The sequence below is a fragment of the Paralichthys olivaceus genome, chromosome 5, assembly GCF_024713975.1.
Source record: "Paralichthys olivaceus isolate ysfri-2021 chromosome 5, ASM2471397v2, whole genome shotgun sequence".
In the NCBI taxonomy this organism is placed as follows: Eukaryota; Metazoa; Chordata; class Actinopteri; order Pleuronectiformes; family Paralichthyidae; genus Paralichthys; species Paralichthys olivaceus.
Window position 1 is genome coordinate 6,012,567 of NC_091097.1, and position 17,768 is coordinate 6,030,334.

General features: G+C 45.3%; 1 protein-coding gene, 1 long non-coding RNA gene and 3 other non-coding genes across 13 annotated transcripts in view; 4 read left to right on the plus strand and 1 right to left on the minus strand.

Moving 5' to 3' along the window:
* The first annotated feature begins 955 nt into the window (after nucleotides 1–955).
* LOC109634131 (uncharacterized) lies at nucleotides 956–2,903 on the plus strand. The gene is made up of 4 exons (XR_002203036.2): nucleotides 956–1,043; nucleotides 1,906–1,953; nucleotides 2,538–2,581; nucleotides 2,775–2,903. It is a non-coding gene; the product is annotated as an uncharacterized lncRNA (long non-coding RNA).
* On the plus strand, nucleotides 1,734–1,824 carry LOC138410020 (small nucleolar RNA SNORD88). Its single transcript, XR_011242816.1, has one exon. It is a non-coding gene; the product is annotated as a small nucleolar RNA SNORD88 (small nucleolar RNA).
* On the plus strand, nucleotides 2,380–2,470 carry LOC138410021 (small nucleolar RNA SNORD88). The gene has a single exon (XR_011242817.1). It is a non-coding gene; the product is annotated as a small nucleolar RNA SNORD88 (small nucleolar RNA).
* On the plus strand, nucleotides 2,620–2,709 carry LOC138410022 (small nucleolar RNA SNORD88). The gene has a single exon (XR_011242818.1). It is a non-coding gene; the product is annotated as a small nucleolar RNA SNORD88 (small nucleolar RNA).
* An 868-nt stretch (nucleotides 2,904–3,771) lies between the features above and the next one.
* The window catches only part of shank1 (SH3 and multiple ankyrin repeat domains 1), a 79,957-nt gene continuing 65,960 nt past the window's right edge, over nucleotides 3,772–17,768 (minus strand). For 8 of the 9 annotated variants that reach the window (XM_069524722.1, XM_069524719.1, XM_069524717.1 and 5 more), the window contains 7 exons: nucleotides 15,598–15,624; nucleotides 15,424–15,480; nucleotides 15,131–15,246; nucleotides 13,387–13,510; nucleotides 9,221–12,749; nucleotides 7,855–8,745; nucleotides 3,772–7,250 (listed from right to left, as the gene is read on the minus strand). In XM_069524722.1, the coding sequence (XP_069380823.1) occupies nucleotides 7,163–7,250; nucleotides 7,855–8,745; nucleotides 9,221–12,749; nucleotides 13,387–13,510; nucleotides 15,131–15,246; nucleotides 15,424–15,480; nucleotides 15,598–15,624 (4,832 nt within the window). In that variant the 3' untranslated portion in view covers nucleotides 3,772–7,162. The remainder of the gene's footprint in view (nucleotides 7,251–7,854; nucleotides 8,746–9,220; nucleotides 12,750–13,386; nucleotides 13,511–15,130; nucleotides 15,247–15,423; nucleotides 15,481–15,597; nucleotides 15,625–17,768) is intronic. The other variant, XM_069524716.1, reaches the window with a different exon arrangement.

Here is a 17,768-nt window from a genome sequence, read left to right on the forward strand (position 1 = left end):
GCCCAACTGCAGCCTGCTCTTAGGAAACAATAATCCTACGTTAGAGATCCTGTAATCAGATCCTAAAGGACGGCAGACAGATATCATGACAACACTGGGAGGGCCTGTAATTAAAAATGATAATAGTTCCAGGAGACAGGAAACGTCAACAAGTGGAATAAGATCCATATTACGTGATGTTAAAAATAACTTCATGTGTTGGTATAAATATGTCACAAAATGTTTTGGTGCAGTCGGGACAAGTTTACTTTTGTTCAAATCTATGAGTGTGTATCTTTCTCAGCACTAAGGAATGTTTTGGCTCCAATAAATGAATAGAACACAAAACTCTAAAAGGCAAGTCTACAAACTGAACAGTTAAAAACAGTGTTAATGTTACAATGTTTAATCAAATAAATTCATGAACTTTGTTTCTATGGTCAATCCAGACTTTATAATTTTATTTTTTCAAAAGGCTTATCTTAGGCCACCCATAACTTAGAGAGACAAGAACAAACAATCTGCTTCTGAAAGTGAAACAGTTTAAGTTATGATTTTACAAAAGTCACATTTGCAAAATAATGGAAAACATGTGGCTCAAGATACAATTCCTTCATGATGATGGATTATTAATGGCGTATTCAAGACAATTCATTTTTATGAATCCTATACTGATTATTGCTATCTTGAAAAAATGAAACATATATTTAACTCTTTATTTTAAATAAAGAAAGGTCTCAAAACTGGAGAGTGACACAGGGTTCATTCAGTTCATTAGCTGCTCTGCCCAGATCATCATCTCATCTTGCCACAGTTCCTGTGTCACTGGCTCATTCTCTACTTTTAGCAAATATCAACAAAATATGTCATTTTCCAATTCAACTAGTGGAAATGAAATGTTTGTCAAGCAAACATGATGTAGACTTCCACTCCGGCCCACTAGATGGCGACAATACATTAGACATAAACCGGCTGCCAGCCGCTGATACTGGAAAGAGTAAGAAGACGCGGCAGCGGTCAGTCGGTCGCTGTCTTCCTCGGTGGTGACACAGTCGCTTCTAACGGTGAGTCAACATGTATTTAATGAATGTCAGGTTTAACTCGATCATGCGACAGATTCAATCAGAACAGATGTAAGAAGTGTTTACAGGGAATCTGCTGATTTTCTCTCCAGCCAGTGAACAACCTCCATCACAGCTGCCAAGTGTCTTTCACCAGAATAGACTCTACAGTGAAATATGCTCAAATATCCTGACGTTAAAGTGGAAGATTAGTGGATTATATCACGCAGATTGTGGCTCTGTTGGTTGTGTTGTTTGCCGAAGTTAACACAAGGACGTGTGGATACGACTCAAAGCACGTGGTCATCCATAGACCTCCTGCTGTCTGATTGTAGAATACGGCGACTTTAAATGCCGCATTTCTTTAATGGAGTTCGGTTGTTACCTGTGATTAGTTTGTCCATGTTCACATTCGCTGCTGATTCACTGAGAAGCAGGAAAACTCAGGGCCTGTTTCCACGTGGTGAGCCTGGTAGGTGCTGTTAGCATGTTAGCTAACAGTGTGATGATCCAGATAGTCATTGTAAGCTAAGGGAACGAAGACAATGTTATCAAATGTAGTCAGTGTCTCAATCCTATTATATTATATATGTCATATTATGTATATTTAGAGATATTAGGTTTATCAGTGTAATAAAAAGCTCAGTAGTCAATGTGTAGCTGTAATGTCCAGCACTTAGTGGATTTGAAGTGTCTCTCCCCTGATGACGTGCACTGGGCTCTGAGTCTGAATGGAGACAACGTGCATCTCTGGCCCTGACAAGCCAGCGATTCTGAGGAGACAATCATTTATCAACTCCTGAAGCGATTCATCAAGCAATCGAGACAACACATCAAGTAACACCTAATGTCTTTGTCTTTTCAGGTCACTTTGAACACCACGTCCAGCTTTGCCTTTGATCTGATTCCACAGGTAAGTCTGGGCTCTTTGTGTTCTTCTAAGTGTCCTCAGCTCTGCAAACTGTGAAGGCAGCCACAGTCTTAAATATTCTACTGAACCTAGGTGTTGTAATGAAGTGTCACCACTAGAGGGCGGTGCACCCAATAGAAATTGAAGTCAGAACTGGTATTGACACCTCAATGGATCACAAACACAAATCCAATTTACATTAAGTGCATTTAGTCCAGTGTTGTGACTGTAGCATCAGGGATGTTGCATTCGAAGCAGACTTAAAGAACACGTATTTGTTGGGGTTGTGCTGAAGCGAAGCATCGATACATCCCGTTAGAAAACTTTGCATGTCAATACTGAAGTTTATTGTTTTGATAAGATTTATACCAGTAGAGTACTTTTTCCCTCAAGCTGATTGGGTTCGATTTTATGTGGCTTTAAACAGTTTCTCTCCCCTGATGACTTGCACTGGGCTCTGACTCTGTATGGAGAGGACGTGCATCTTTGGCCCTGACAAGCCAGAGTTTCTGAGGAGACATTAAACCAGTGATGGTCGAGCGTTAGTTAAAAACAACACATTAACACTTTGTTTTGTCCTTTTTCAGGTCTTCTAACGGGTGACATCACTCCTCGTCTGGACTTGAATAAGGTATGTATCGTAACGCTGTGTCCAGCAGACACTCAACACATCTGTAGTGATGCTTAGCACTGGGCTCTGAAAATCAGTGGTGACAGAAGTGCACCTCTGCCCTTGACAAGGCAGAGTCTGAGCAGATGATGGTTAAAACATTGGAGGATTGTGATGTTGAGTTTTGGTGACAGATGTTTTTCTTTTTTTCCAGGTACGGATTCTCGGACACGGACATCATCTGCCTGTCAGCACGTCTTTGTTTTTTTTTTCATTGTGAATATTCTTAAATGAATTATGTTTTCTTTGCTCTGGCTTGTCAAATAAAAGTCTGAATTTTAAATATTTCGTTTCTGCACCTTTTTACAAACATCATACTAGAGTATGCAACAGTACATTATTGAAATGTGAACCACTGTCAGTGGGTTTCTTGGGTGTACGTTAAATGACAAATCTCAGTCGTCAACAAGGTTTTAGACAATAACTAAAGAGTTTTCCAATTTTTAGTGTTAGTGGCTGCACCATTTTGTTATATCTGAGGGAGTGGAAGTAAATTGGAAACAATAATTACTGAATACAGATAAAATATGGAAAACAGGATCATGGCATTAATGGTGCAATGAAATATGTATAATATCTTAACTTTGTAAATATGGCATACTCGGTAATTAAATTCTGGGGAACAGTGCTGTAGTTATTTGAGTCCATTGTACTCCCAAGATCCATTTGACAAAATGTAAAAGTTGTCGAGGTCTCACTAATGAGATCCTTGTATGTTTTACATATAAGAGCAATAAGAAATGTAAGACACCATCAGACTGTTTATCAAATCATGTGTTGAAACTCCACAATTTGATTTAAAATATTATGAATTCTGTGGACATGATTTAAAATGTGGGTCAAATATTAAATTAGCATAAGCTTAGTTTTTTGGATAACAGTTAAATTAGCAAACTAAACTATTAGATATGTACATCTTACTGCAATACTCTCAGCCCATATGGTATAATGTAGTTGTGGAAACTACTAGTGGTATTTATTGTATTTATTTAAAACAGATCAACTCTAATCTATCTGATGTCACTCAGTGTTAGTACAGTTGAAGACTATTGTCAAATTCAAACCATCTGCTGAGGTCCTGACATGTTTGGGGCCTATTAAGCAGAAATGTTTTTTTCACTCAAGAAAAATCACAGAACATAAATTAGAACTTTGTTTCTGTATCTTTATTATAATTCTAACAATTTATTATCTCTTAAAACATTTGAAATTCATATGATTATATGAATGTGCGTATATGCATATCACATATACATATATATTCTGTAAGTTACCTTTCGTCAGCTCATATTCTCATTTTTTAAAAAGATCTCTTAAAGGAAAAGAAACACTTTCTATGGAGTCGGACCGATTCCTGCATCTAAAACTTTTTCTCCTGACAGCAGCAACGAGCCGTCACTCTTCATCACAACCGGTGAACGTGGCAATGAAATGATTAAAAACACCAGCCACTGAACGATAGAACATCACTGTATCAGCAAGAGATGTTTTTAAAACGTTCTCATCCAAAGTTATTTATCGTCCCTATTTACACCAGCGACCTGTTTCAGAAACCTGATAGAAAACGAGCAGAATCTTGGCTGTAGAATGAGTTCGGCCACATTCTGCTTATTTACCTTTTTCAGAAACACCCCCGTTTGTTTTAAGCTGACATTTCCAAACCTCTAAAGGGAAAATGCAAAAAGTCACAGTTGCTAATGGAAATAGGGTCATTGCATAATATGCTGGTAATAAAGGATGAGATTGCAGAAGGTGCTTTGTTCGAACGAGAAGCAGCAAATGATGAGCTGAGACAGTGGAGCTCTTCATGATGCTGTCAGGTGTTTAACAGTGGAAGGGGGCAGATGCAGAGAACAGGTCCAACTGGATAGAAAGCAGAACAGTTAAATAAATACATCTTTACCTTTTCATGTTAAACATTATTTGGAAGACAGAGATTCTTTAGAACTTTTGAGACTTCTTTTTATATCTTAAACCATAATTAGATGACCATTATTTTCATCGTCCTTATTGCTATTTCTCTTGCCTTCAAATATAATCTTCCCTCAACCACCAGCACAGATAAATCACATGAACAAATCCCTTTTACTGACCTCATTCACATTTATAGCCTTTGTGTGTGTGCACTCTGAGCGACATGATCTATGTAAACCCATGTATCTTCTTGCAAAAATAGACTAAGGACAGCAGGGTCAGAGGAAACCCTTCGACCCCCCTGATGTAAAATGCACGATATGTGTTCGAGGACTCGGAAGCAGCAGGAGAGGTGAAGTGTTGTTCAAGGTAGTGAGGTCATGAGAGAGCCCTTATTTTTGATCTCAGCAACAGTGAGAAAAGCAGGACTGAGGTTGTGATGGGATGGAAATGTGCTATGAAAGCTGATGAGGAAACGATAAAAAGGTTTAAATGTGTGATCGATGGCGAGCGGGCGGCTGTTGTCCAGAATTGGAAGAAAAAAAGTTAGCATTTGTTAGGAAGTGTTTGAATAAAGTGATTAATCACCTTTGTGAATCCTGGGCATCCCCACAGTAACAGTTGCTACATTTTTAGCATCTGCATAATGATATTAAAGTGGCAAGTAAGTTTTAAAAAGGGAGAAAATTCACGTTTTGAGGCTTTAGAAGTGTCATTTTAAATAAAGCCTCAACAGGAAGGATGGAAAGACGTGATTGAAAATGTGCTTCACATTTAAGTTGCAATGCTTCTTTTCACATAGAAGCAATGTTAAGGGTACAGTGCACGGAATAGAATGAATCTTTCAGTTAAAAAATACCTACATATACATATATATATATATATACTGAATATATTTAAATATATTACCAATGCCATTATCTTCACCACACAGTCAGAAAAAGCACTGGCTGCACAAGAGCGCCACCTCAGCCTCCCAAGGCGAGAACCGGGAACTCTCTGCAGCTGCAATAACAGTAAGGACGATGATAGTAATGATAAATAGTAACAATAAATCTCTTCGTATCGGTATTCCAGTATTTTCATTTAAAGTTTAAAAATTGTAAGAACAATCATAGTATTAAAATTCAATATAAGCGTTACTCTCAGATCCCCGTTGGGCCAGGGGGCTGCGTGTTTCCTCCTGGATTTAGTCGAGAGAGAAAGGGGGCCACTCCTGGAAGGAGCAGGGGGGATTGGGTGGGAAAGAGCAAGAAAATGGCAGTTTGTCCTCTTCCCCTCCCCTCTCCTATCCAGCCTCCCCCGGGCAGAAGGTCTGAATGGGTGCACAACAGTTGCCTGGACGCTGAGGAAGTCTGTTCCTGGTAAATAAAATCCTCTGGGAGATTTTTTCTCTTCACATCGTCACGTGTGTCCCCGTCTAACAGTTGAAAGCACAGTCTGTCTTCTTTTTGTACACATCCGATCCAAATGTATATTGTGTCTATATATAAGGTGTCCCATAAATTCTAACACAAACACAGGTAGGTGCTTGTGTGTATGTGTGTGTCTACGTGTTGGTGTATGCATGCAGGCAGGTTATAGTAGTAACTCGGGTGCCTGTGTGTGCGGTGTATTTCTTTCTTTTATTTTTTTTTTATGTAGTTGGTCTGGGCACTTATTTTTGCTACAAATTTGTGATACAGTGACCAGTCTGTATATACGTCATTATAAGACTTAAGTTGATAAAGAGCTATAGAGGAACACACAAGATCCTGACGATAGGAGCTGCAGTGAGGACAGAGCCCTACCGGCGGTGAGGTAAAAAACAAGACATGACCTATCACAGCCACACACAGAGCGAGGGCGCAACTTAACCTCGCCCCCTCCAGAAGACGTGGAAGCCGTCACGATATTCTGCTCTGCATCCTCCTATCGTTTACCTATGGAGAGACACGGCCTCGTTCCTGCAGACACTCACGCTCATTCACCCTCAAATACTCATAATCCTCCGTAATCTACAGACACATTTAAAAAATAAATCTAGCATCCACTCACGCAGGGAGGGGTTGTGATTGATTGCACTCCAAATATTCTTGGTGGGTTTCACTCTTGAGCTCGAGCAGATTCAACCAGCGGGCCCGAGGCGTTACAGGACTCCTCAACAAAGACGGCTGCACAATGAGGGACACCTTAATCTGAACGCAACCTGCTCAACCCTTCTGTTTTGAAAATCAATCTGGTGTTTCAGTGTTCCTCTCAAGATCACTGTTCTTCACTCTGCTGTAGCCACATGTCTTCGTACGCATTTTGGATGGGAGGGTGTTTGTTGTGTTAGTCGATTGGTGTGACCGTGCGTGCATGTGGGGAGTGTACGGGTGTAAATCAGCCTGCCACATCCAGGGAGCGCCAGCCGGTGTCTTTATGGATCGTCAGCCCTTTTTCCGTCCCTGTGTTTCCATCTCCCTTTGGGACTCGACTCCCTCGTTCTGTCGCTCTCTATGTGAAATCTGTTCCCCCCTCATTTGTTGTGTGAATCCACCATGGACAGCAGCAGTTGTGTCTTCCTCCCTCATTGACTCCAACCCCTCCCTCCCTCCTTCCTTCCTTCCTTCCTTCCTCTTTCCTTTCATCTCTGCACTTCCAAACTCAGCTCCTATTCCCGTCGTCCCTCCTCCTCTCAGTCTGTCCTTCCCGAGGTGAGAGAACAGAGATGGGGAACGGGCTGCTGGACAGCCTGAGGACAGGAGAACAAACACGACTTTTAGTGCCTTTTGTTTGATGCTCATGAATGGTGTTTTGTAGCGGAGTTGTTCTCTTGTGTGATTCATACCTTTCAAAAAGGAGATCATTATTTGTTCAATTGGAAACTATGGCAGCTCTTGTGCTGTGGATTCTAATTGGACTGAGAAAACTGGTCATCACTAGGAGCCAGATCCAAGTTAATCAAATACCAAGAGATAAGAATATACACGTCATGCACCATGGCGTACAACTAATCAAATCTTTCAGAAAAAATATAAAGCAATAAATCTATAACACTATTGTAAGAGGGGGAATAACCTGTCTTTTATTTAAACATGAACGTGTTAAAGTTAGAACTTAATAGTCATTAATGTTTTTAAAACATAAAACAATGAGTGATTAAGAGATCTTCATCATAAAATAGTGTTTTGTTTGCAGTAGTACAGTTAGATATGATAAGAGAAACGTTTGAGCAAGTGAACTCAGAGAGAAATGAATGGTCAACTGTAAGTATGATGTGAGATGATGCAAGGACATTTTTTAGTATCATTTGTGCTGATTATCTGTTGGAGCAATGGTGAACTGTGCAGTCATACCTGTCCATTATAGTCCTCAGGGCCCGTTCTATATTCATGCGATGGCCCACGCGTGTCACGCCCAAGTCCAGAAAATCATCCTTGGTTAGTGACGGCAGGTGGGTGCCGTCAATCTCATTGTCCAGGAAACGCTCTCTGTGCTCACCCAGGTTCAGGTATCCCAGCCAGTCTGCAACGTCATACTTGGTCCAGTAGGGCAGCGGCTTGGAGGCAAACGGCTTTGTAGGGGACGGGGGTGGTAGATGGGGGTAACTCAGGCAGGTAGGTGGAGGGAGAGGATGCAGTGGGGGAGATGAGGTCCCAGACAGGAAGTGTGTTGGAGAGAGGGATCGTGAAACAACTAAAGTGGAGTTTGGAGGAGGAGGGGCCCCAGAGGGGGCAAACAGGGGAGGAGAAGGTGAGAAGTAAGGATCACCTAGAGGGTTTCCAGGGGATGGTGGGGTAATTGAACCTCGGAGGTCGTAGATGGCGCTGTATAGGGGTGTGGTGGGGAGGAGTGGAAGGGATGATGGACGAGGTGGGCCCAGTTTCGGCCTCTCTGATGGGGAGATGAGGGGGCTCGGTGCTCGCCTGCGCTGGAGTATGTGTGATTCTGCTTTACGGGACTCGCGACTTGGGATGAACTGGAATTCAAGGGCTTTGGTCCGGTAGACAGGTCTATGTTTGGGGGAGGTGGGGTAAGGGGAATAAGATGTCGGGGACAGCGGAGAATGTGAACGCGGAGGCTGAGAGGCGGCTGGAGGCTGAGGAGAAGGGGATCGTCCCCAGTTGTGGTACTGGGAGGCAGGTGTGGGGGACGGGGACAATGATGGCTGTGACATCGAGATTGGAGACGGGGACAGGGATCGAGCTGAGGGGGGGCTCAGAGCCGAGGCTGAGTCTTCTGAAAATCTGTGGACGGAGAGAGCAAATTTGTTAGAAAGGAAAAGCATTAGAGGAACCAGAAACAATGACATGAAAAACATGCACACACACACAAAGTGAAAAATGACCCAGCTATTAAGATTGTGTTGTTAACATGGTTTCCTCTCCCTTCTTATGGCATCATATGAGGTTGTAAATCAGGCAAATGTCAAAGTTTTATTTTCTTCCCGAAAGAAAAGTGTTGTGGAACGGGCTCTGTTACCTGTTTCTGGTTCTGAGAGAAACACATGGAAAAAGCCAGAGAAATAAAAAAGATTTACACAGTATAGACACAGACACAGGACACTAACACACAATACACAGAAGGCTTTGACATCAATCATGGGAGGTGAAGAGGTCCCACGGATGCATGGAGTTGAGACATGGATAAAATGACAAAGTATCAAAGTATGAAAAAGTCTATGATGTGATAAATATGAGGCTAAAGTTGTCTGATATGTACCTGTGTCTGCTCAGTGGTCTCTGGCTGCTCCAGCTGTCCCTGCTTCTATGCTGCAGTTTGCTGCTCAGCTCATTGATGATGCTGGGCTTCATACTGGATGCAGGTGGGTAAATCCTCTTCCCCTCTAAAAGTGTCCCGGACTGGCCGCCGCCATCACCGGTCATTTGCCCCTCGCCCCACAGAGGCTTCATCTCAGGCGTGCGTGGTCGATCAAAGTATGGTGAAGAGGGACGTCCCATGGTCTGCATGTCCCTCACCCTGTACCCATCCTGGCCACTTTCGTCCTCTACCACTCCCTCCTCGACCTCGTCATCTTCCTGCTCATCTCGTCGTCGGTGGGAGTGGAAGGATGCAGGAACAGTACTGGTCTGTCTGTGCAGATCCCCAATGCGACCTCCCTCTCTGAACCTGTTAGCTTTTGGGTAGGTGGAAGCTACTGCTGTGGCGTTCTGCATCTCAAAAGTCTGTCCGTCCAAGTAGCTCATGTAGGACTCCAGGAAATCTCCTCCCCTCTCTGACTCCCCTGCCCCGCCTCCCCCCAAACGTCCACCAACTCCCCTCTCCCCTCGGTCCAGCCTGTCACCACGGACACCGGCTCCGCTTAGAGAGAGAATGCTGTCCAGGTGGTGGTCACTGCTGCTGCGGCTGTCAAGCTCTTCAATCCCAGAGTCCACCACTGTCTCCTGGGACTCTCCTTTCTTGGCAGCAGGGGGTGGGCGGTGGTGCTCCCCAGTCCTTCGACTGCCTGTGATGGCGGTGGATGATGTTGTATGTGTTCGCTCCTGGTAGAGCTGAGTGGAGGTGCTTGTTGTGGTGGCAGCAGCGGTGGTTATAGTGGCACAGCTAGCGGTCGTGGCATGGGAGGCAGTGCCCCTAAGTGGAGCAGAGGTGGCAGCAGTGGAGGAGGGTGCTGGGTGTCCACGGTAGGAAGGGGGTGGTGCAACTGTGTGCAGGGGAGGCGTTGGAGAAGAGCGCCCAGGAGCATGAGTGCTGTTGTAAAGGTGGTGGGGGTGTGACATAGAGAAGGGTCTGTGGTAGGCTCCGGGAGGAAGCGGTGGTGAGACTGATGGGGGAGGGGGAGGTCCTGCTGTTGAGGTGGGCTGCAGGGTAGAGGGCGAGGAAGGTGGCAGAGGGTTTGGTGATGTTTGGGAGGGTGAGGGAGCAGACTGAGTCAGGTTAGCCACCTCACTGTCATAAGATGTGAGGCTAGAGGCAGTGGAGTCCCCTGCTTGAGGTGAGGGCAGGGGCTGATGAGCAGGAAACCCACTTGCAAACTCTTTTTGGGGGGGTGGAGGCGGTGGCGGTGGGGGAGGAGGGGGCGGAGGGGGCGGTACCTGCTGTTTGCGGGAGGTCAGGCTATTTGGAAGCATCCCGCGTTTTGCGTATGCTGACATTCCCCCTATTCCCCTGTCGAAGCTGTTAGCAAACTCTAATGGAGGTGGTAGGGGATCGGCGTAGACAAACCCATCGTCTGCATCGACTGAAGGGGCGGGGGGAGGGAGGACCATCAGACCAGTCCCAGTGCTCCCGGTAGTGTTCGCTGTCTGCTGAGAACTGGTAGGTGGGGGAGAGGGAGGGGTGAGGGACAAGATATAGGCATCAGATTGACTTTCCATCCTGAGAAAAGTCGGCCTCCGCGGCTGCTGAGACTGGGACCCCTGCTGGGCGGAGCTCTCAGCAGCCGCTGCATTTGCGGCAGCCTGCTCCGCCCTCCTCATGTAACCCTCTCTCTCTTTGTCCCTCTCTCTTTCTCTCGACAGCTCCCTCTCCCGTTCCCTCGACCTCTCCCGCTCCCTCTCCTTGTAGGTGGGTTGATACGGCTGAGACTGGTAGTGGTGCGTGTGGACCGTTTTGTCTTCAGAGAAGCGCACTCGTAGCCCCTCGCGAGACCCTCCTCCTTCTCGCTCCCTCTCTCCTCCACTGCCCTCCTCACCCCAAGCACTCCCAACTCCTCTGAGGATTCTGGGTGATGGCGGGCGGCCAACCGTTGGTGTAGTGGCAGCCAGAGAAGATGAAGTGACCAGGTAGGAGGTGCTGGAGGACTGAGCAACAGATGACACCGGCTGAGAGGTGACAGCAGATGAAGGAAACACCACACTCGACATCTGGCGGCTGAAGTGGTGCTCTGTCCCCCGCCTGTACCTGCTGTCATCTCTCAGAGCACGCTCTCTGGCAGCCAGGGCGAGGCCTAATGGTGATGTGGGGTCAAGAGCCTTGCCTGTTAGTGGGTGAATAAAGGTGGTGGTTGCGGAGGGTGCTGGCTGCCTGCCTGCTGCTGTGTACAAGTCAGTAGGCACAGATTTAGGCTGATAATCCAGGGCAGAAGAGGAGTACTCAGGTAGACCAAAGGCTGGAGGCATACTGCGGGTGTGATGGATAAAGGTGTCCCCAGAGAACATGCCCTCATCAATAGACTTGGATGGGCGCAGCCGTGTGGATGAACTTTCAGCCTGTGTGCTAAGTTGTTGTTGTGACACCTGAGTCCTTGCTCCTATTCCATCACTCACTCTTTCAAGACTCACGTCCTCTTCAGCAGACATAAACAAGGATGCACTCTTTCTGCGGGCTTCATGAAACCGTTCTCTGTCTCGGCGAGCTGCGCCAACAATGGCAGCTCCAAACTGGCTGGTAAAGTCCAAGTTATCCTGGGCACGGATAGAAGGCAAAGATGGAGGTGGCGGTGCTGGAATGGAAGGAGGAGCAGGGGGTTGGGGAGCAGGAGTGGAGGGTGGCGGACCGTGGGGTGTTTTGCCTTCATCCGTCTCCCCTGGTGCTGGAGCATCAGCTTCCACACTGCTGCCCTGGCTGCTGCGTCCACTGCTGCTGGTTGAAGGAGCCTTGACAATAATGGTGGGGATGGGGATGGAGCTTTTCTCCACTGAGCCTTTGCCCCCAAGTGTACCTTGGCCAACGCGCAGGTCCTCTACCTTGGATTGCTTCACCAGGGGCCCCTTACCTCTCCGGGCTCCGCCTTTAGGACCCCCTGCTCCAGCTCCGCCTGCACTGCGGTCTGCTCGCTGGGGTTGACTCTGGTTAGTCTGTTGTTGCTGAGGCATTACAGTGGCAATGCTGGATGGGGGGACGGCCGTGCTGTAGCCCCTCCTAAGACCCCCTGTCTTTGCCCCTCCACCAGCTCCAACAGTCTCCCCAGTATAGGCAACCTTCCGCGAAGCAGTCCTGCTTTGAGCTGTGTGGGCAGCAGCATGTGTATATGAGGTTGTGTGGTCGACCGCTCCTCCAGTGGGGCCGGTGGGGGGACCACCTGCCCTCTCCCTGCCACCATGGGTGAAGTGCACTGACTGGGAGAAGGGCTGGTAGTGCGCAGAGGTGGATGTGGACTGGGACACGGAGACAGAGGGCTGCTGAGAAGACTTTGTTCTCCAACCTAGTGGTGGAGCAGAGGAGAAGGGAGGGTCTGGTGGAGCAGTGGTGGGAGGAGGGGGGATGTCATCGGGACCAGGCACCGAGAGACTGCGTGCAAACTTCATGGTTGGAGGATGCAGGAACTGCTTCTCCTCCTCAGGCACCCCTGCAGTACAGCATTCAGAAACAGAGAATAAAAAACACATAGGGATGAAACACGGCTGTGCCCGTTCAAGTAGAGAAGGTACAGATGGAAAAGAGTGAGAATAAGAGGCTGATGAAAGAGAGGAAATGGAGCCAGAAAAAAAGGAAAGCTGAATGTAACCAGTGAGAGTGTCTGTCTAAATCTGCCTGCCCATCTACCTGTCAGCGAGTCGGTCCTCAGCTCTGTTAGTATGTAAATTAGTTAGTCTTATTATATTCCACAAGTAGCAAGTTGACATCATTACAAAGCAGCATTTTTACTGGACAGCAGAGAGCACAGAACTATCGAAGGGAGAGTTAGCAAAGCCTTAGTAAGCAACACACCAGAAAATAAGCATTAGAATAAAATCAGATTAGTGGCACTTTTCTACATGACAAATAGTAGTAGTGTGAGTATAAAACATACAGACATCTTATTTCTTACAGTACAGCAATAAGACACGTACAATCATCTGCAGTACAAACTGGGCAAATTTTGGCCACAGACGAGACATTGTTGGCCACAGACAAACAGTTCAGCACAGTGTTGACCTCAACTGGTCCAGAGGGCAGACAGACAGGCGGACAGAGGGGCAGACGGAAAAAACAGACAGCCTCACCGATGGATTTCTGCCGTAGCATACCGTGCGGTGGGCCGTGACCTGAGGCGTACTGTCCTCGGTCGTAGCCAAGGCCCAAGCCCGATGACATCATCCCCATCCCAGGCTGTTCCCCGTAATTTGGCTGAAATCGAAAAAATAAACAAAGAAAAGCAGGTGAAAGAAAGTAAAACAAAGACTCAGTTAAAAACATGTGCGTTGGTCCCACAATCCTCTTATTGACTTATTGATTCATCTGTTTAGATTGTCTCTTCTAACACCACAGGCATCCGCAATAATACTATTTAAGCCCAACAAATAAAGGTTTGAATTTAAATATTCACAACATTTGCAGTGAGAACAAACACACATCCTCTTTCCCCTTCAGACAATGTAAAGTGGTACAATCAGGGAATGTCAAGGAGTAAGATCCGATGAGATGATTCCCAACTGTATTCAAAATAAGCTATTGAACCCCATCCCTCTGTGGGGACCACAGAACTGGAATAATGGATCAAAAAGGGAATAAAGTTGTGTAGTTGCAGTCTGCTGTTAATTATTCTTGATTCCATGCTAATACCAAAAAAATCCTCGATGCAGGTTAAGAATAAAGTACTTAGAATATGTTCTTCTTTGGTGCATTTGTACAGAGCAGCTCTGCACTTTCTGTACAAATTGAAATGAAACAAAACATTTTGAACTCCATATTTTGCTCCACATGAATGTGCAAAAAGCTCCTGCTGTTGTCCTCAGATTGTTTCATCCATCCATCTCATTTATCCTTTCAGAGTCACAGGAGGGCTGAAGCCAACCCCAGCTGAGATTGGATGAGAGAAAGCCCTAGTACTCGCAGAAAAAAAGTGATAGATGGACACTAGGAAAACATGCAAACTCCACTCTCCTAGTAAAACAGGGATTCAAACCAAGAAGCTTCACTATTCATTACCACTGTGCCACTTGATAAAAAAGATGCCAGGTGGTAATACCTGGCTGGAGGTGGAGCAGCTCTTGGGCAAGATGAAGAACCCTAAATTACCTCTGATGGCTTTGCCAGTAATGTGTGAACAGGGATGTGTGATAGGCAGCTCCCTATTCAGCTGCACTGTAGGAATGTATGTGAATGAATGAATGTGACAGGTGTAAATCACTCAGAATGGTTGTTGTTTTATAATTTATCCAACAGGTAGTTTATACTTGGATTAAATAATGTTAACTAATGGGTCTCAGTCGAAGGAATTGAAATTGTTGCTTTAGAAATGAAGGGCGATCTAGTTGATTACTTTTCACTATTGACCAATCAAAGCCCTTTTCATTACAGGTCACATTCACCCGTTCACACAGAAATTATACGCAGCACTTTCACATCTCACTTCATTCGCACTCTGACGGAACATCCATCACGGGCAATTTAGGGTTCAGTGTCTTGACCAAGGACACTTCATCATGCAGACATGAGGAGCTGGGGATCAAACCACGCACCTTAAGGTACTGGAAGACCCTGCTCTCCCTCCAGTTTCTTTATTAATTTATTTCACATCTACCTCCACCAATGAGGTTATGTTTTCATCCCTGTCCACTTGTTAGTTGGTTTGTATGTTTGTTTGATAGTTAGCAAGGTTTCTCAAAAGCAGCTGAACAGATGTTGTACAGGTTAGGGAAGAACCCATTTGATGCTGATCCGCATCAGGGGGCAAAACCAGGATTTTTTTACCTCTTACTTTGTAGCACATGTACATTTATATGCAGTGTGTTTCACCATACACACCTCATTGCCATAGAAGCTTCGCCCTCTGTCTCTTTTTGTCCCCTGTCCCCGTGTCCCAGGTGCCTCATTGGTGCTGATTGTCTGCTGAGCTGCTGCAAGAATTTCATCTAGTTTATCTGAGAGAAGAAAAAACAGGAGAGAAAAAGACAGAAAGAGAGAGGGACATAGGACAATGAAACAGAAACATGGACAGCAACATGAAGGAAACTGTGTGGAAAGGGACACGTGATGGTGGATAAGGAAGAGAGGCAGAGACTTGGGAAACATCCACTGACAAACATGAGCTGCCTTACTCAAAGCCATCTGATAGACTGTCCTCTTCTTCTCTGTAACTTGGGAGGATTCGAATTCTGAAAGGAGAGAAACTGAGAATGAGCTCAGTAAGTGTTGGAGCGGTGAGCGCCAAGTCATTCTGGAAAGACGTACAGTAAATACAACGCCTCAGGCGACGATGTACCAGAGCGTACCTGATTTTTTTTTCCAAGGGGTAGCAGCTGGAAGGAGGACAAAAGGAGACTTAAGTTTTGGCAGGAGTGAAAGTGCGACAGCATCGTTACACTGAATACTAATCATATTCCCTGGAGCCTGACAAACTGAGTCACCTCACAAGGCTTTTCAATCGTCCATGTAAGAGAACGCACACCATGCCCAGGCTCTAAAGACAGCTGAAGCATGCACACTTATGATCCAGTAAATATGCTGCACACATACACAGTTACTCTGACTGACACACTTCAAAACACACACACACATAAATGCGGAATTAGTCTGAAGCGGAATCCCACCTCGCTCCACTGTATAATGGTTAGATCCCGTCGGCGGTGAAGTGTGGACAAAGGAGACAAAGAAAAGACGGAGTTAGTGGTTAAACCAGTGAACAGTAAAAGGACAAGTCCATTAGGGAGTAAAGAACTGAAGGTGACCCTTTAGTGTTTGCATCCACTGGTGTGAGTGAGTGAGTGAGTGTGTGCGTACTGAGCAGGGACACAGTTATCTGCCATATTCGTACTGATCATTTGAAGATTAATGAGCTAAATTGTGGAGAAGTAAAACTTTAATGTCCGATGGTTCAACGAAGCCTAGACGGGTTTCGAGCTTGTATTTATTTCATATAATTAAAAATAAATTAGAGTTTTGTAAAAACATGAACTGTAGGGTGTGTGAAAACAATGGACTAAAGTGCAGTGCATGATTCATTCCATTTGAATGCCCTTCTTATCTTGCAGCATGACTTCTAGGTGAACTGGGACACTGCACCAATCACAGGGGTGAGATAGTTTAATAGGCGTCACAGCTAAATGAATTCTAATGCATTTGAATAAGCATATGGCAGCGGCTGACATGGCTTCGTCACACATTGTGCTCCTCTCACCTTGATCCAGAAGGAGGCACAAGCAAAGTTATAAAAGGCGCTCTGACTTCAAATGAAGCCGCTACATCTCAAGCAACCTCGGTTATTTACTGCACTTTATATTGAGTCAAACAGCATAACATGTAGAGCTCGGTCGATTGTGGAGTTTTTAATGCTGTTTATGATAGTAACATTTGGATTTTTAAAATATTACAATTAAAATATATCCTATCAGCAATTTTTAATAGAATCAAAATTTATGCAGTACTAATATGGATTGATTGGACTAACTTTACATTTGAAAGATCAATTTGTTGGAGCTCTGTTTCTAAAAGACCTCTGACCTTATTTCACTACTGCAATTTCTTGTTACTTATCAACCGACATACAAACACAAAGCAAAAAGCTTATATCAGCCTAACAAACGTATATCTCTGATACAGTCACAGTTTCACATCTGTTTATCACTGAGAGCCAGTTTAAAGGAGACGTATGACCCTTTTTTAGTGTTTCCTTACTCTAGTGTGTTATATAGTGTATCTTAAAGTTCTGGAAAAAAGTTCGAGGTCTGTGGTAAAGGGAGCTCCTCTCCTCCATAGAGAACACAGAAGCTCCTGAGGTTCTGTAGTCTGGACCATACCTCCACACCATTGTGATGTCATGTGACACAAACACGATGCCCTACATTTGCATAATGCACAACTAAAGGCCAATTCATGCTTCTGCATCGAAGCGTCACAGGTACGCACGTAGCCTCCGCACCAAGCTGAGCATTCATGGTTGTGCGTAGGTGTGTGTGAGTCACGCTGCAATTACATCGCCAAAACACTAGTGGCGGTACAGTTTCTATGCTGGTGTTGAGTGACTTCCAGTTTCTTGTCCGCTTATGTACAACTTTTCTGGCAGGAAGATCACAGAGTATTAGATAGTTAGCACTGGTTGATGTGTTTCAATGTGGAGGTGGGTTCAGGGTTCAGGAAACTGGTACCAGACTGAGTGCTCATGCTTTGTGCTGGTCAGGTGAGGGCACACCACAGAGATAAGGCAGGTGAGGGGAGGAGCCTGGGGATAGGGATGAAGCAAAGGGCCGATCTCTGCACTCACGATTTACAGTTGTCAGATCCCAACTTACAGCTGCGGCTGCTGCTGCTGCTGCTGCTTTTGTAATAGCGTTATGCGATTGTTGTTTGTTAGAGAACAGACTCGAAACCAGCTCTGCAGATTCATTTTTCAGCAGCTCCACATGTCATCGATGCTCATACATCATCAACTGCTCACTGGGCATGC